The 19,419-nt window shown below is 49.5% G+C and overlaps 1 protein-coding gene across 3 annotated transcripts in view; it reads left to right on the top strand.

Annotated features, from left to right (window-relative positions):
- The window catches only part of XNDC1N (XRCC1 N-terminal domain containing 1, N-terminal like), a 64,011-nt gene extending 52,058 nt beyond the window's left edge, over nt 1-11,953 (top strand). For all 3 annotated transcript variants that reach the window (XM_063950878.1, XM_063950876.1, XM_063950875.1), the window contains 6 exons: nt 665-828; nt 944-1,002; nt 7,705-7,904; nt 8,545-8,647; nt 9,631-9,749; nt 9,854-11,953. In XM_063950878.1, the coding sequence (XP_063806948.1) occupies nt 665-828; nt 944-1,002; nt 7,705-7,904; nt 8,545-8,647; nt 9,631-9,749; nt 9,854-10,074 (866 nt within the window). In that variant the 3' untranslated portion in view covers nt 10,075-11,953. The remainder of the gene's footprint in view (nt 1-664; nt 829-943; nt 1,003-7,704; nt 7,905-8,544; nt 8,648-9,630; nt 9,750-9,853) is intronic.
- Nucleotides 11,954-19,419: the final 7,466 nt, after the last annotated feature.

The following is a 19,419-nucleotide window of genomic DNA, read 5'->3' as shown; positions in this document are numbered from 1 at the left end:
TGTTCTCTCCTGATGGTAGTATAATTACTGGTCTTGTTCTCTCCCAGTGGTGGGATAGTTACTGGTCTTGTTCTCTCCCAGTGGTGGGATAGTTACTGGTCTTGTTCTCTCCCAGTGGTGGGATAGTTACTGGTCTTGTTCTCTCCAAGTGGTGGGATAGTTACTGGTCTTGTTCTCCCAGTGGTGGGATAGTTACTGGTCTTGTTCTCTCTCAGTGGTGGGATAGTGATTGGTCTTGTCCTTTCCGGGATGGTGGTATAGTTACTGGTCTTGTTCTCTCCCAGTGGTGGGATAGTGATTGGTCTTGTCCTTTCCGGGATGGTGGGATAGTTACTGGTCTTGTTCTCTCCCGATGGTGGGGATAGTCACTGGTCTTGTTCTCTCCTGATGGTGGAATTACTGGCCTTGTTCTCTCTTGATGGTGGGTAGTTACTGGTCTTGTTCTCTCCTGATGGTGGAATTACTGGTCTTGTTCTCTCTTAATGGTGGGATAGATACTGGTATTTGTCTTGCCCAGTGGTGGGACAGTTATCCGTCTTGTTCTCTCTTGATGTCGGATAGTTACTGGCTTTGTTCTCTCCTGGTGGTGGGATAGTTACTGGTCTTGTCCTCTCCCGATGATGGGGTAGTTACTGCTCTTGTCTCTCCTGTTTCGTCCCCCCAGGGGATTTCCTAGAGGAAGCAGCCAGTGAGAAGTGGGACCGGCTCCGTATTACCTGCAGTCAGCCCTTCAACAAGCAGGAGCAGTTTGGCCTATCTTTCATCCGCATCCGATCCCCTCTGGAATCGGAGAACCCAGTGAGGACACCAGCGGCCGGGGTCCATCAGGTATCACTGATAACTCGCTCCTGCGTCTCATACCCTGACTGGGATCTTTTACTTATACATATTGCATATTGCCCTAACATCCATATTGAGACAGTTGTTGTCCTATTACTCACAGGTGTCGGTCCCTAATTCCATGGTGAAGACTACGAGAGAGGACGGAGAGACTGCCGCCTGGTAGTATGCTTTGTTTCTGCGCAGTATATTTCAGGGCTGACGCCCGGCTCATGTTCCAGGTGTCAAATACAGAAGCTATATATGCTTCTCATCTCATACACCTCTAGTTATTTCATACTGGAAGTACTGCCAAGTTCTAATCTGGAGCTCTTTAGCTGGGGGCTTTAAATAGACATTATTAGCAGTAACCTGTATAAACTCCTCTTACAGCTTCTGAAAAGTGTGGGTAGTTATCTCTATTGTACAGGTAGGTGGTTATCTGTATTGTATAGGTAGGTAGGTAGTTATCTAAAGGTAGCAGCCTCTGTCTGTTTCGGAGTGACTTGTCTATTTTCAGGCAAGGATTTAGCTGCTGCATTTTATACTGTGGCCACTGGGGGGCACTGACAGATATCTCGCACCAGGCGCAGGGCTGCAGCAGATACTGCTGATAGTGATGACGGCTGCCTCTGTTGGTATGCGGAGGGAAGCGCTACCCTGTACGCATTTATTTAGGTGCAGGCAACATGGCCGCACTTACGTTCATCTCCGAGGCAGTGCCGCCGTCTATAGAAGGGGATGACCCGACTGAGGATAATTATCTGTGGGGATGCCGGTCGCCGTTAGGACTCCATGTTACTTATCTTCTGCCATTAGAAGTCATTTACCACCATTAGATCCCCAGTCAGAGTGGCATGGTTCCATAACTAGACGCCTTATTCCATAATCCTGATGTGTTTGCGCCTCGCGATGAAACGTAAGATTTGCAGCTAATTAGCTTCTCTTCTGAGCAACATTTATGGTGAGTTTTGCTCCGATGATGTGATCCGGACATACAGGTGATACTGTCTCTGTAGTATACAGGGTGATGTTATATAGAGGGTGACCGTGTTCCAGGCTGTTAGTGAGGGCGGTGTTATGCCGTGTGTGGTGGGTGTTTCTCTATCATTCATCCAAAATCATGTTTCTCCTTCATCCACTAGGGGCCACTGGAGCGTAGTTACAATGGGGAAATAGTAGGCAGTAGTTGGGAGCTGGCACTTTAAAATTCTCACACTGTGGCTAGCTCCTCCCCTACTATCTCCCCTCCAAGCCAGTCTTAGTTTAGTGCCCGAGGGAGCTGGTTCACTTGGGTTTAGCTGAAGAATTTTTTCTTTTTTCTTTATTATTTTATTTTTCTTTCACACACTCACAGACTGGCAGCTCTGCCACTGCCAGTCTGCACCGCGGGAGCTGCCGGCGGGGTCCCATCGCAGCTGCGTGCGGCTCGGGATGGGCCCCGGCTGAGGGAGACACTGAGCTCTCCTGAGTTGGCCGGACACCGCTGCGTGCGGCGCGTGTCGGGGCCACTCCATCCAGCAGAAGATTCCGGCAGCATGGCAGCGGTGAGTATCAAAAATGGCCGGACACCGCTGCGTGCGGCGCGTGTCGGGGCCGCTGGGTCGAAACGCCTGACGGAAGGAAGCGGTGAGTACAATCTCCCCCCCTCCCCCTCCAGACTGATGTATGTTTTTACATTTTTCAGTTTCAGCGTAATACATGGATGGACAGGCTCCCCTATACTCTCCAGTCAGACAGGCTGGAGTGCATATAAGGCTTACTAATTTGAAATTGGTGCCATTATGTGGGGGGCGGAGCTTCAGCCCGCTCTGTAAGCGGGCTCAGCGCTCTTCACTCCCCGGCTGCAGCATACAGGCAGCCGGGTGATACATTTACATATATCATATATCTGTGTAATAATTAGCATAGCTCTCATGGCAGAGTGGTAACACCTATGGTTACGATGCCCACGAGCTAGGGTTCGATTCCAGCAAAGGACACACTCTCCCCGGCCGCAGCATACACACTTACAGGCAGCCGGATGATAGTGCGGTTTTAATTTGAAAGTGACCGGAGCAGGGGGGCGGAGCTAACTCCCGCTCCGTTCGGCGGGCTCAGGCTTTCCGCTCCCCGGCCGCACATCGCTTCCCGGCCGCAGCATACAGGCGGCCGGGGGATGCATGGGCGCTTTCCGCTTACTATACAGCGGATTTGAATTTGGTGCCGAAGCGGAGGGGGCGGAGCTAACTCCCGCTCTGTACGGCGGGCTTTCTCCGCTCCCCAGCCGCTGCAGCATGACGAGACGCCGCTCCACAGTCCCCCGCTCCCCGGGCCACTGAAAGCTCCTTTCCTCTCCTGGCTGTGCAGGGAGGATTCTTTACATGTATAAGGTATGAGGGGGGAAGGGGGGTGAAGCTTGTTCCCCCCGGTGGAGGCTCCCAGCTCTCATTGTCTCTAGGCAACACACCTGTCTCTGGAGTTTGTAGCTTTTCTGTGCAGTGTGCTGCAGAAATATGTTACATCTTGCTTTGGCTACATTCCTCCTGCAGGGGAGTCCTCTGCCCCATTTCAGACATTTAGATCAGGAAACCTGCTCTATTACAGGAGCTGGGACTCAGCTCATTGATAATTAAAAATCTACTGTGCAGTATTTCTTTACCCTACAAATACATATCTACCCTATTAGGTGCACAGTATTTTTCTACCCTATTAGGTGCATGGGTTCACTGTGGTGTGTGTATATAGATATATATAGATATGTTTTTATATATATATATATATATATTTAAGTGTGTGTGGGTATGTATATAGATATATCCATACAATACCATATATAGGGGATAAAACAAACACTTCCGCAATGTTTTCTAGAAACAGAATACCCCACCTTGCCACATAACATTTTCACCCATCTTTTCTCACAGGCTGGCCACCATTTTGAAAAGCCAGCGGAACCTCCGAGAAACATCAGGTGCACCTTAATTAGCGGTACACTACATGCAGGGCGGGGTGTTGCCTTCCCTTTATTATTCCTTGGTGTCACCAGTTACTAATGCTATTAGTAATTTGGGGAATGTGTTTAAGGCATCAGACAAATAGCGCTGCGGCTCAGTACGCTAATAGCGGGAATCTGAACAGGGGGACCAGGGTTTGAATAAAAAGACTTTAAGGGGAGCTCCTATAGCCTAGGGCTAAGACTCCTGTCCCACAGCGCAGCGTTACTGGTTCAGGTCTCCACTGCTCCAGAAAGTTTATTTGAATCGTGTCGGTCACTACACATTATAGCGCAGACCTTACATAGTGCTGTGTTTATTTAACCACCTTTTCTCCTTTCGTTTGTCTCACCTGGGATAGTCAAAGAATTCCCTCTTAGGTGTGAAGTATGCGGTGGAGCCATCTGCTTAGCCCTCCACGCACCTGCAGGACGCTCCTGTTTGAACAGCTCAGATTATACAGGTAATGTCACTGGTAACCAGAGACCTTGTTCGTCATTTCACCTCTCCAGGTTTCTAAAGGAACCTTGCTAACCTTCCATGTTACAATACTGATGATGTCTGTTTTCTGTGGAGTCTGAACCTGTGTCTCAGAATATCCAGGTACATTATACAGCAGTTCGTCTGAGACTGCAGGTAAAGGAGGCGGGCACGTCAAGTCCATCAGGGTTCGACGCCGATGACGAAATGACAGCGACTGGTCCAGTTTCGGATGAGCTGGGCAGGCTCCGGTAGACGGCCGGCAGACACCCGAATACACAATTTCAGGTATCAAACAATGTTTGTTTTCCTATCCTTTCCCCGCAGACGGCAGGAAAGGGTATCAGTACCTCTCCAGGGTATACCCCTCGATGTATTGCCGGTCCAACAAGCTGCCGTTTTCCTGAGGCAACCTTGCTCAGGGATCCATCGAAGACATATACGGCAGCAGGGTTCTACCTTGTCCGGAGCAGGTAGGTTGTGGAACAATTGTCCTCTAGGTTACAGGATGTTTCGCATCCGGATCAATTGATACTTTGGTACGAGTCAGAATCACGATTCTGCTTTATGTTCTTTGGAGGTCTCCACGTCTGCAGTCTCGGAACCTGCATTTTCGCTTTGGGCTGTCTTAACACGACGACCTCTGGGGCTGCGACAGTGACAGGTGAACATGAGATCCTATGGGGCAGATGGTTCAGGGGAAGGAACTTTCTGCAGGATTTCTTGAACCATTGGAGGTAAGTCCACTTTGCTTTCTCCTACTTCTGCCCCAGTTCCAAGACAGACCTTTACCGGTCTTTCCTTTAGATTTTTACCGTGCCCTTTCAGGCTTCCGATTCCACACGGGCGATATCTCTGTCGCCAGGGGATCTCAGAAGAAGAAAAAAAAAAAAAAAGCTGAAGCAGAGGTTCAGCATCCTCGGTCCAGTCTGATTTTACATCATCCTATACACACACTAAAGGTCAGACTTTCCTACCACCTGGAGGGTCCCAGGGTAGGCGCAGGTCGGTGGAAGAAGGCTTGGGCGGTTACAGACTAGATTTGGGAGTACAACCGTCTCGGGAGTCCCTCGGCAGGGGTCGGCCGATTTACGATGACAAGAGAGTCATAATGCAGGCGGCGCTCCATATGCTTCTAACCGCAAAGGGTGTTGATCCCTGTTTTTTACATATCATTTGAATCGGGACAGTTCTCAGGCCCTTGTTTTCTTTTCACGTTCCGAAGCCAGTTGGCTCGGCCAGGCCTATTCTGGCCTTAGAATCCTTTCAGTCTGTGATTGCTAGTTGAACAAGAAAGGGAGTTTTACGCGTCCCTTGTCTTCAGGGATGCCTGTTTACTGATTTCCGTTGGGTTTCCTCATCGGGCTTTACTCAGTCGCATTACAGGATTCTCATTTTCACTGTAAGTCCTTTTCTTTCGGTCTCTCTTCCGCTCCAACAGGGTTCAGGAAGATCACAGAATAACTCTTTTTCAAGGGGTTGACGTTGGTTCCCTAATGGGACAAATCTACTGCTACTATCCCACTCTGTACATTACGTGGCTTCTGAAGATCCGATTTATGCTCCTCATAAACGTTTTCTCAACAGGGTCCGTCGGAGGATTTTTCCTTCCTCGGTACCAGGTACTCTATTTCTTCAGTCAAGCTGCGACGCAATGAGTGGTCGCCTACATTCCCCTCTGAGCGGGGGACAACAATCTTCTTTCCAGATCAGGCCACCAGGTCAGACTCCTGGGTGAGGGAACATTCCCCGGAGTTTTGTCAGCTGGTCTGCTGTGGGCGGAGATTTCGAATCAACCTCAGGGCGTTCTGACTGACTCTTTAACCCTTTACTACTCACCGACGTGAGCTTTGGTGGCAGTAGCCGAGGATGCCCTCAGGGCTCCTGGGAGTTTCTGGTTATTCTATCCTGCCTCCTTTTCTATTTCTACCTCACTTTCGGTAACACAGGAGGAGAATATGCGTGCTAGTCCTCTCGGTGGCTCTGGTTGGGCCACCCATGACTTGAAGATACGGCTACAACTGTTGTCGGTAGAGGAGCCTTGGCTCCTATCTCGACTGGACTGTCTACTTCAACAGGGTCCTTTTCTTTGTTCAATCTTACACTGGTTTCATTTAACCGTGTGACTGTTCACGAGCCCTCAGAAGGGAGGAGTTTCCTAGTTCGGTTAGGCCTACTAGGCCCCGATTTCAGAAGTCTGTTACCTCTTCTCGCTTTTGCCACTTTTGGAAAGCTGTATGGGACATAATAAGGATAAAAGGGGGTTTTCCCCTTCTTTCAGTTACCATTCAGCCGTAATCTTTGGTTTCTCTGGGAGGTTTTGCTCCGCTGCGCTTCAAACCACATTAACCTGAATTTTCGGTCCCTGCCTTTTTCGGTTTTCTTCCAAAAGAAATTAGCCTGGCGCCCGTAAGTTCGGGCTCTCTTTCAGGGAGTACTCTATTAGCAACTCCCCCGGCTGAGCTTCGGCCTCAGCGGTCGTTTCTCCCAAAGGGCATGTCCGTTTTTCATATAAATCTGACACTAGTGTTTTTCAGTCCTCTTTGACTGTTGTCAGGGCTCGCTGACTTTCTCTAAGGGTTTTTTCTTCTTTATTCTGTACGATGCTCCCGTACTAAATAGCCAGGGTCCCAGCATATGCTGGGCTGTTGGATACATCTGACCATCAGACTGTCTTCTTGGCGGTTGCTCGGGAGCCTCCGTTTTCCATTTCAGCGCACTTTACGTGCGTGGTGGGCCCTTCGTGGGCAGCTGCCCGTGGTGTCTCCATGCATACTTTAGGTCGGGCGGCTACTTGGTCCGGCCGTCATACGTTTGTCAAATTCTACAAGTTTGACACTTTTGCGGCCTCTGCATCTCAGTTTGGCCGAGTGGTTTTACAGGACTCTCAGCGCTCTCCCACCCGTTCTGGGAGCTCTGGGACGTCCCCATTGTAACTACGCTCCAGTGGCCCCTAGTGGATGAAGGAGAAATCAGGATTTTGGTACTTACCGATAAATCCCTTTCTCCGATTCCACAGGGGCCACTGGACGCCCGCCCAGCGCTGTTCCTCCTTGTTTTTGGCTTAACGGTTTGCAGATCACCATATGACTGCTTGTTGAGTTCGGGCTAGCCGGTTGTTTGTTAGGTTCTGTTCCAGGTTTGGTTTGTGTTCTCCTGGTTTACAGGGCTTCATTAACCTCCTCTACCTTACGGTTTGTTTATTACAGCTCTCCTCGGGCACAGTTTTACGTAGACTGGCTTGGAGGGGAGATAGTAGGGGAGGAGCTAGCCACAGTGTGAGAATTTTAAAGTGCCAGCTCCCAACTACTGCCTACTATTTCCCCATTGTAACTACGCTCCAGTGGCCCCTGTGGAATCGGAGAAAGGGATTTATCGGTAAGTACCAAAATCCTGATTTCCACCATATCTTCCTCGTGTATTTCCGTAGGAGTCACCTGGAGGAGAAATTAATGGAGAAGCTGCAGCAGGCGGTGTCCCCGTCATCCGCTAGAAGCGAGCGGATGAGCCGCACCGCTCGTATGGTCCTCTCTGCGGCTAAGTCACGCAAACGCAGCCATCCAATCACAGCGCCGCTGAGCCCTCCCATCCCCTGCCACTCCGGGGAGAGCGAGAGCCCGGTCTCCTCCGGTGAGTACAGCTGCCCCATGGGGAAAGGTTTCTGTAGTCTGTAGTCATGACCATTGGTGAGATGTATCAAGCAGTTGAGAGAGAGAGAGAGATAAAAGTGGAGAAGTTGCACCAAGCCACCAATCAGCTTATAGCTGTAATGTCAAAGACTGCACTAGATAAATGATAGCTAGAAACTGGTTGCTTTTGGCAACGTCTCCACTTTATCTCTCTCCGTGGGGGTACTTCTCCCGGTGCGGCGCTCCTGGGTATGCTGCCTGAAGCTGTCCGCCTGCGACTAGCGACTTCTGCAGAATTCCGGCAACTCTAGTGCCTCAGAGCTAGTTGCAGCGTTGCCACGTGCGCTAACAGCATCCGGCGCGGATACGCCATTTATCACAACCAAGCACCGGCATTAGTCGCGGTAAACGGCATCTCCTGAATTAAGTGCCGGACGTGATGCTGTCAATTGAATGGCTTTGGGGACATAACCCGGGAGCTACAGCACCGCGCTGGGATCTGAATCCTCTCCAAGACTTGATACTTCTCCTCTAGGAGAAATGTGTAATGCTGCAGTGGTGACACCTGCTGGATGTTCTCTGCATGTGCACGCTGCAGGGTCTGTATCAGTCATTAGTAATGACTCTTCTGTTTACTCCAGGATCATGTCCTGAGACCTCTGTTACTCGGCACAGCCCCGTACAGAAGGAAGCGGTGAATCCTAGTGGAAGGCGCAGGCTGAATATGGCGGGTTCCCGGGGAAGGTAAGTCGGTGACGGGACTGATTAGTGTGTGGCTGTATGATGCTCTGCCTTGTATGCAATAGGCGTGATTATAGGGAGACACATGACTGTAAATCTGATCCCTCTCCCACATGTTATAATGCAGAGGCAGGTGGTGGCCCCGTGGGGTCTGCCGCATTCAGGCCTGATTCAGAGACGTGCGCTAACGCAGCAGCAAGTGCGATTTATTTTTATTTTTTTCTACGCAACTGCAGATATTGGCAAGCGACGCTGCGGCCAGATATGAAAAGAGTCGCCCACCGGAGCTGCCGCAACCCGTTCATTCGCAACCTATACTCCAGAACAAGGAACATCGGGCTGAAGGGTAGAACTACGGCTACGCAGACCGGGCCTGGCAGTAGTCACGCAGGCTCCATGTTTTTGTACGTTAAGGCACGCAGCTGACATCAGATACACGCCCCGAAAAACGCCCATGACACGCCTGCGTCCTGCGTTCTAACAACCACTCCCGCTAACGCCATGTTAACACCCCCAAGTGGTCACTTCCTGTCAGTCACTTTGTGAATGAATCCTCATTGCTTGCAGGTTCACAGCAGCGCTATGATGCATGCGCAATGTGAACGCCGCACATGCGCAGTCGGCCGATAATCGCTCCGTTCCGTGTAACATCGGCTTTACATACGTCTCTGAATTAGGTCCCCAGTCTGGATCATAGCTTCCACAGTATGTCTCAGTTTGATGGAACCGTGAAACCGCTCGGCCCATCATCCTCGTTATTTGTCCGGCATTTCCGAGTCTGTACTGTGTCATCTCGCTGATTTCCCGGTTTTCCCCGGATATCCTCATTTTCTACAAATGTCATTATTATAGTGGGATGAGCATTGTCTGGTATTCAGGCTCTGATGCGCCTATTATAGAATTAGGGCTCTGTCATCGCAGCCGGCCCCTAAAGGTGAGTGACAAATGACTGTGACTGCTACTCAATTCTGTGTCCCCACTATCAGAGCGCCGAGCCGTCAGCTGGAGCGGCAGCCAGCACACAGGAGAGAGCGTGACAGTCCCCACGTGACGGAGAACTCCCCAGAGACCGCCAGAGACTGCAGCAGCTGTCCAATCTGTGCCGGTGAGAGCGTGTTTCATCATGTACTGTATGTGGTCACACATTACTCTTATCAGTGTCACATGCGTGTAACCTGGGATATGATACATGTAATGCCTTCTTCCCAGGGTACTTTCCTACAGACTACCTGCCCACACATGCCTCCACGTGTGGAGAAGACGCCGTGCCCCACAGCATCACGCTGTCATCGGAAGACGACTCCTGCTACGAGGTCCAGCTTGGCCCAGTCCTTCCTGATGCCCCCGTATCCTGGGTTCAGTGCCCCCTGTGCGAGTTTAGGTTCCAGGGCAGTGAAATCGAGCAGCACGCCAGCAGCTGTGGGGAATAAAGCGGCTGAGATCTGGGGTCACTGAGGCCGTACATTATACATCACTGATTGGCGTCTCCTTGTACTGTCCTCATCTCAGAGACTCCCTGATTGCTGGGATGAAGCTTTGGCAGCCAGTTACACACAAGGGGCCACCTGCTAGTTCCAGGGCATATCTGTGTAAGAGTTATAGGAACATGGATGCAGCGATGGATCGGAACCAGCCGGTGCTGTTGCTGACTATGAGAGAGAGTAGAGGACAGAAATATTGGCCCTCATTCAGCTTCAGTAGCAGAAAATCGTAAAGGGCCGAATTCAATTCAATGGCAAAATCGCTGTAATTTACGGCAATTGGCGTTTTCACCATTTTTTTTTTTTTTGCCGGTCGGGAAAAGTAGAGGGAGAAAGGAGCTCAGGTGTCCTTTCTTCGGGAGGGAAGAGGGGGGAGTCGACTACGCTGCTCAGCGCTGCGTAGCTTCTTAGTACATCCCGCCCTTTGTGCAGTCTCTGCGCAGCCGAGAACTTACTCTCCCCGTGCGATTGATTCCTTCTGATCGGGGCCGTAGCTGACGTTAGACACCCTCCCTGAAAGCGCCTGAGCCTGGCTGTGTTTTTCCGGACACTCCTGGAAAACGGTCAGTTGCCACCCACAAACGTCCTCTTCCTGTCAGTCTCCTTGCGTACGCCCGTGCATTCAGATTTTTTGCACCATCCCGTCGCAAGGCGCCGATGCCTGTTGCTGTTGCGCAACATGCCAGCGCATTGCGGTGTACAAACATGCGCAGTTTGGATTTGATCGCCCGCTGTGCGAAAACGCTCAGCAGCGATCATATCTGAATTAAGCTTTTAATTAGGTCATTTTAGGGCACTTAAAAAAAAAAAAAAGTGGAATCAGACCGATTACTCCCACCTGCAAGTTTAAAAACACTTGTCCCACGCATAAAGTCCAATATACCTGTCCCATACCCTGTACCCCAATTTCCATCATTTTGCATTTTTCACCCCAAAAATTACATGTCATTATTGGCCAATTTAAAATAATTAAAAACGTCTAAGTGCCTAATTAGTCATTAGAAAGGGTGTCCCAGGGGTTCAGATCCAAATCCCAACATTTTTAACATAAAATAGGGATTTTCCCTAAATTTATCATCTGCTCAGAGTTGGTGAATTGAAATGTGCTGTAAAATTACAATAAAACCTTTTTCACGGACAATTGAATAGGCGTTTTCTTGAATTTACCACAATTCGCTGTGTCACGGCTAATTGAATTCAGCCCAAAATTTGCTACTGAAAAAATCACAGGGCAAGATCGGCCGGCATGAGAAGCACCGCCCACTGATGCGATCGTATTTAAAAATGCGAACCTAACGCAGGCATCGTGACCATCGGGCTTACCGGTAGCCCCCACCCGGCATACGCAGCATGGCCATGTTTTCTCCCCGCATCATCTGCGTGTGACTTTATGCAGCCGTCCCTAATATGGTTCGGACACGCTTGCATTGTTCGGACCCCTCCACCCTAATGCCGTGTAGCCGCCCCTCCCCCCGACACCCGCCCCTGTCAATCAAGTTGCAATCAGATCATTCCGGGATGCAATCGCAATCTGAAAGTCCGAGCACACGCTGTGTGGCCGCAGTGCATGCACAGTAGGACGAAAATCGCCCGCTTTCGCGCTTTTGTGACTGAAGCTGAATGAGGCGCCATTCTCTGCTCCTAGTACAGTGGTGACGTTGCAATAAAATCTACTGATAACAAAAGTGCTTATTTATTTTTTAGTTTATTTTTTATATACACCAACAGGAAACACTTTCTGGATCTTGATTTGGCGCTAATCCACCTTTCCAGCAGCACGGAGCCGGACTGTGCTTGTACCTTTCATAATAAAATCTGTACATGAGAATTTCGAATGTATTTTATTTTATTTTCTACTAGTTTGAATAAATGCATAGAATATGTACGAGCAGCACGGTGCCAAATGGGAAGCATTACTGCCTCCCAGCACTGAGGTCATGAGTTCAATTTCCGTTCGTGGAGTTTGTATGTAAGTATGGCAGAGATAGGGTTCTATAAGTACCCGCGCCTATCCCATAGCCATGCACTGTTTTTGATAGTGCAGTGGAATAAGCCCCTCCCTCAGTGATGTCATTGCACCCTGGCACAATGGTATCTTCACTCTACCGCCTCCTCTCACAGCCTCCACCAGGAGTAACTGCCTTGTAACTGCAATAATCCCTCGCCTCTCCAGTAATGAGGACAAGCGGGACTCCTCCTCAGCACTTTTGCGGTATAAGCTGAGGACGAGCCCCGTATATGTATTTCTGTACCGCTCAATTGTAAATTAATGTATCCAAATTCAGAGATGAGTGTATGTTGGACTTGTAGCCCCTGACAAATGGAGGGGTAAGTGCACGTTGGGTACAGTGAGGGCGTGTAACACACACATTACCTGCAGATGTGACCTAACGAGACATGGACACATTCCCGGATACGCTTAGGCGGTGTAGCATCTCGTGGTGCTGGAGGGAGAGATGTAGCTAAGCGTGTGTTACACCCCCTGTTACTATTGTGGTTACACCTTTCACGTAGGTAAATCTGCACGGTGATGACGTCACCCGTTGGCATTGCGGCTATATTACGCCAAGATAGCGGTCTGATTTACAGTGCGGGGATCTGGGACTCCTCTATTAGTAACAGACGTGTTCTCTCTTGCATGTTACACATCACGCAGTAAAGTCAGAGGAGGCGTGTTACGTTCCACCATGCTGCCACACTTCCTGTACAACTTACACACATCATACTTACCTACTCTCCCGGATCCTGCGGGAGACTCCTGATTTCTTAGGTATTCCGCCGCAGCTCCGGAAGAGCGGGCCCTCTTCCTGCATCTCGCCCACTTCCTAGTGAAGTGCGCAAAATGGGGAGGTTAATATAGGGGATCCCGAGCCCTTTTTTTCCCGCCCCTATGCAAATAGGCGCTAAGCGAGGTTATTTACCCGCAAGTAATTTACCTAAAGGTGGGTACGCACTGGCCGATATATCTGCCGTTCTATTGAACGGCCGATATATCGCGGGTCCGTCGGCCAGTGTGTACGGGCGATATGTCTGTGAACTCCGTCGTTCACAGACATATAGCGTTGGCCCCGCAGCACAGCTGACGCCCAATATACCGATATATTGGCGCAGCGCTGTGTGTGTACAGGCGACCAGCCGGCTGCCCGTATACACGCTGTGGCGGCCGGCGGTGATTGACAGCTGAACTGGGCAGGCGTGTGTACACGCCCGCCCAGTTCATGACGTCAGTCCCCGACGGATCGGGCAGTGTGTATGTACAGCACACTGCCCGATCCGTCCATAGATATATCTGCCGATCAATTGATAGGCAGATATATCTATTAGTGTGTACCCACCTTATGATGTAGGCAATTATGATACTTATACGTGGCATCAGCCAGCCCCCTGATGGGACAGTGCAACAAGAAAGGGAAGGCAAACAATGGACCTGACTGTGAGTTGGCAGTAACTGTGGACCTGGAGAAACCACGCTGCACTGCAGGGGGCACAAATACATTATTCTGTCTGCATGCAGGGTATATACTGGCGGCTTCCGCATGCAGCCCACAGATTGTTACACTGCAATTGACATCTGAGTTAGGACACGCCCCTCCCACATCTAAGGCCAGGGGCACATCTGAGTGACGGACAATCGGGATGATTTCACTTTGTCCCAGACCATGCCAGATTGCCTGTACACACTGCCCCATGTAAAGAACAACATCTCGTTCCGTCCTTCATTAACATGTACAGCGCTGCAAACAATGTCTTTTCATTGGCCGCGCAACACGGGAAACCAAGAGATCTCGTATGCGATACGTGGGAGCGTGCAATCCGTCATACACACTAATGATTTGCCGTTCTCATAACAAATCCTGCTGTGTTCCCAGCCTTACTCTCTGCACATGTTACATTTGCCCCCCCCTGCAGTGCAGCATGGTGTTACCCAGGCTGCTCAGTTACTGGCTGCTTCTGCATGTAGCCCACACATGCTGGGCAGCTTTATTCTCACGCTGCAATGTAGCTCTGAGCTAGGACACGTCCCTCCTGCACCTAACTCTCTGCACATGTTACATCTGCCCCCCTGCAGTGCAGCGTGGTGTTACCCAGGTGCTCAGTTACTGGCTGCTTCTGCATGTAGCCCACACATGCTAGGCAGCTTTATTCTCACGCTGCAATGTAGCTCTGAGCTAGGACACGTCCCTCCCACACCTAACTCTGCACATGTTACATCTGCCCCCCTGCAGTGCAGCGTGGTGTTACCCAGGTGCTCAGTTACTGGCTGCCTCTGCATGTAGTCCACACATGCTGGGCAGCTTTATTCTCACACTGCAATGTAGCTCTGAGCTAGGACATGTCCCTCCCACACCTAACTCTCTGCACATGTTACATCTGCCCCCCCTGCAGTGCAGCGTGGTGTTACCCAGGTCTCTCTGCACATGTTACATCTGCCCCCTGCAGTGCAGCGTGGTGTTACCCAGGTCTCTCTGCACATGTTACATCTGCCCCCTGCAGTGCAGCGTGGTGTTACCCAGGTTTCTCTGCACATGTTACATCTGCCCCTGCAGTGCAGCGTGATGTTACCCAGGTCTCTCTGCACATGTTACATCTGCCCCCTGCAGTGCAGCGTGGTGTTACCCAGGTCTCTCTGCACATGTTACATCTGCCCCCTGCAGTGCAGCGTGGTGTTACCCAGGTCTCTCTGCACATGTTACATCTGCCCCCTGCAGTGCAGCGTGGTGTTACCCAGGTCTCTCTGCACATGTTACATCTGCCCCCTGCAGTGCAGTGTGGTGTTACCCAGGTCTCTGCACATGTTACATCTGCCCCCTGCAGTGCAGCGTGGTGTTACCCAGGTGCTCTGTTACTGGCTCTTTATTCCTCAGCTCCCACCTCAGAATCAGCGCCAGTATGTGTCAGGTGGATTTTTGCGTCAGTCCCGTGTTGCACATTTTTGCATTTTAGTACATACAGTATGGAGAGATATATCTGGAGAGAGAGGAAGAGAGAGAATAAGATTAACCCCTTCACTGCTCCATGGCCATGCACTGGCAGGCGGACCGCGGGGCGTTATTCTTCCCTGGTAGCGCAGATGTTAATGACAAAGTGAAAGAAAATAGCAACAAGAGACAAACACATTTAATTTGCCTGGCGTGGAAACTCTCGGGGATCGCTGATTAGAGCAGAGTCTTCTTTCCATAATGACTAGGATGTCTCCTGAGAGACCTCCTGGAAACTGCAGGTGACAGACTGTGAGACAGCAGCCAGGACTTCTACATGTGATAGCCTGGCCGGCACCGCGTTCCATGGGCTGAGCGAGGGAACAGCAGCGCAACAGCGACCGGGGTCCTATCCATGGAAAACTTAACGGTGCGTATTACTCCTTCTCTAGCATCATCCAGATACCCTCTCGTGATGAGTATCTGACTGAAATTATCTATCTATCTATCTATCTATCTATCTATCTATCTATCTATCTATCTATCTATCTATCTATCGTGCTTTGCTAAAGTATTTTCATATCTATCTGTCTATCTATATCTATCTCATATCTACCTAGCTCATTGCTGTCTGTCTCTCATATCTATCTGTCTCTGGGGGTAATTCCAAGTTGATCGCAGCAGGAATTTTGATAGCAGTTGGGCAAAACCATGTGCACTGCAGGGGAGGCAGATATAACATGTGCAGAGAGAGTTAGATTTGGGTGGGTTATTTTGTTTCTGTGCAGGGTAAATACTGGCTGCTTTATTTTTACACTGCAAATTAGATTGCAGATTGAACACACCACACCCAAATCTAACTCTCTCTGCACATGTTAAATCTGCCTTCCCTGCAGTGCACATGGTTTTGCCCAACTGCTAACAAAACTCCTGCTGCGATCAACTTGGAATTACCCCCTCTATCTCTGTTTATTTATCTCTATCTCTTTTCTCTCTCTCTCTCTTTCTCTTTATACAGTGCATCCGGAAAGTATTCACAGCGCTTCACTTTTTCCACATTTCGTTATGTTACAGCCTTTATTCCACACTGGAATAAATTAATTTCCCCCCTCAAAATTCTACACTCAATACCCCATAATGACAACATGAAAAAAGTGTTTTTGAGATTTTTGCAAATTTATTCAAAATAAAAAAACTAAGAAATCACATATAGATAAGTATTCACAGCCTTTGCTCAATACTTTAATGATGCACCTTTGGCAGCAATTACAGCCTCAAGTCTTTTTGAATATGATGCCACATGCTTGGTACACCTATCTTTGGGCAGTTTCGCCCATTCCTCTTTGCAGTACCTCTCAAGCTCCATCAGGTTGGATGGGAAGCGTCGGTGCACAGCCATTTTCATATCTTTCCAAAGATGTTCAATCGGATTCAAGTCTGGGCTCTGGCTGGGCCACTCAAGGACATTCACAGAGTTGTCCTGAAGCCACTCCTTTGATATATTGGCTGTGTGATTAGGGTCGTTGTCCTGCCGAAAGATGAACCGTCGCCCCATTCTGAGGTCAAGAGCGCTCTGGAGCAGGTTTTCATCCAGGATGTCTCTGTACATTGCTGCATTCATCTTTCCCTCTATCCTAACTAGTCTCCCAGTTCCTGCCGCTGAAAAACATCCCCACAGCATGATGCTGCCACCACCATGCTTCACTGTAGGGGTGGTATTGGCCTGGTGATGAGCGGTGCATGGTTTCCTACAAACATGACGCCTGGCATTCACGCCACAGAGTTCAATCTTTTTCTCATCAGACCAGGGAATTTTGTTTCTCATGGTCTGAGAGTCCTTCAGGTGCATTTTGGCAAACTCCAGGCGGGCTGCCATGTGCTTTTTACTAAGGAGTGGCTTCCGTCTGGCCACTCTACCATACAGGTCTGATTGGTGGATTGCTGCAGAGATGGTTGTCCTTCTGGAAGGTTCTCCTCTCTCCACAGAGGAATGCTGTAGCTTTGACAGAGTGACCATCAGGTACTTGGTCACCTCCCTGACTAGGGCCTATCCCCCCTCGATCGTTCAGTTTAGACGGCCAGCCAGCTCTAGGAAGAGTCCTGGTGGTTCCGAACTTCTTCCATTTACGGATGATGGAGGCCACTGTGCTCATTGGGACCTTCAAAGCAGGAGATGTTTTTCTGTACCCTTCCCCAGATTTGTGCCTCGAGACAATCCTGTTTCGGAGGTCTACAGACAGTTCCTTTGACTTTATGCTTGGTTTGTGCTCAGACATGCACTGTCAAGTGTGGGACCTTATATATAGACAGGTTTGTGCCTTTCCAAATCATGTCCAATCAACTGAATTTACCACAGGCGGACTCCAATTAAGCTGTAGGAACATCTCAAGGATGACCAGTGGAAACAGGATGCACCTGAGCTCAATTTTGAGCTTCATGGCAAAGGCTGTGAATACTTATGTACACATGATTTCTTAGTTTTTTATGTTTAATAAATTGTGCAAAGATCTCAAAAAAACTTTTTTAACGTCATTATGGGGTATTGTGTGTAGAATTTTGAGATAAAAAAATTAATGTATTCCGGCTTGGAATAAGGCTGTAACATAACAAAATGTGGAAAAAGCGAAGCGCTGTGAATATTTTCCGGATGCACTGTATCTCTCTCTCTCTCTCTCTCTCTCTCCAGTATATCTCTCTCTCAGTCTCTGTCTCTCACATAATAGTATGCTGCACGGAAATACGTGCAGAGAGCTGCACGGGTCACAGTGTAGAATGAACTCTGATTCATCCCCATGTCTGTGTGTATTGTCCCTGCCTGTGACATTACAGATTGCTTTGTGACTGTATTGTTTATTTCGATGATGTGTTGGTTGGATTTGTTGTGAGCAGTATTGCTGAATAATGCCATATACAGTATATAGGCTTACCATACTATCCCTTTACACTGGGACACTCATCAATTACACAAGCCTGCATTTTCCCTGCTTTACATCAGCCACAGAGCCTGTGTAATCCATGAGCGTCCTGATGTAAAGAGACAGTATGGTAAGTCTTCCTTTAGACATATGTCAGTAAATAAGATATGTATATGTACAGTGACTGTGGGGCAGATGCACTAAGCCTTGGAGAGAGATAAAGTACCAGCCAACCAGCTCCTGTCTTTTTTTTTTTCAACACACCTGTAACATGGCAGCTAGGAGATGATTGGCTGGTACTTTATCTCACTCCACTGTTCTCTCTCCAGGGCTAGTACATCTCCCCCTATGTATTAGTCAAATGCCCTTTGTGTAATTACCAAATCCACTACGTATTGTGCACCCGGATATTCGCTATCCTATGCAGTATCTGGGGGAGTTACAGGTGCCTACACACTGTACTTGCAGTCTTCCTGGCTGCCCCGTCCAGAAGCAGACAGCCAGGTCGGCTCAACAGGAGGCTGGGGCATCGGCATAGGTGGGCGGTGATCACGTCACGCCTCCCACTATACAATTCCCAGATTCCGGCATTGGAAAATGGGGCTATGATGACGCGATTCAGAGCAAATCGCATCAACGTTCAACCCCCTCCGCCCCCCGCCCCCCCGCGCTGTTGCACAGCAAGTGGGCGTATGAGGGGGAGTAGTAGGCCGGGCGTGTGCCGGCAGCTGGCCTGCTACGGGAGACTTGCCTTCTTTTGCGGGTGGCCAGGAATGCCACACGATTTGGAAATTACAGTGTTATCTGAGATGTTCTGTGCACCAGCAGTCCCTGATACCAGGCATGTGTTAGCACTAAAGTTGTATCTTCTGTTGTGCATAAAGAAAGACGCCTTGTGTCACTGTAGCTATAGGTAATCACCAGTGACGCTCCTTCCAGAATGTACACAAGTCTCACACTAAAGTGGCTGATCTCCTGGACTTCTGAGTCTGGTATGGCCCTGATGCTGGGAGGGGCAGAGTGGCTGTATGTAAATCCCTGAGTGATGACGCAATGTGCGCCATTCCTGCCCACCGCCAGCGACATGGTGCAATTTGCATCATCACTGCAGTGGGCGGGGCGGTATGATGTCATTAAGTACCATCCATCCCCAACATCACAGAGCTCTCCTCTCGGGAAGTCTGTGGGCCTGGTTCTGTGACACGCTGGGGTGAATGCAGATTTTCTGGAAGACTGTGCACAGATAAGTGGATCTTTGGGTGCCTCCGATCGGTTCTGAGTCCGCCATAGCTGGTGTGCTTCTCGCTTCCGTGAAATGAGCATTACTAGGTGGCAACTGTGTGTACCATATGCTCATCAGAGCTCTGTCTCCGGGGCATTTAGTGGGCGCATAGCCAGAATTACACTGGCTAATAGGGATGATGGTATTACAAATATGGCACCAGGCACTCACAAAGGAT

The sequence above is a fragment of the Pseudophryne corroboree genome, chromosome 2 (assembly GCF_028390025.1).
Source record: "Pseudophryne corroboree isolate aPseCor3 chromosome 2, aPseCor3.hap2, whole genome shotgun sequence".
Taxonomy (NCBI): domain Eukaryota; kingdom Metazoa; phylum Chordata; class Amphibia; order Anura; family Myobatrachidae; genus Pseudophryne; species Pseudophryne corroboree.
The sequence above is the reverse complement of the archived record's forward strand: the minus strand, read 5'-3'. Positions and strand labels throughout refer to the sequence as shown.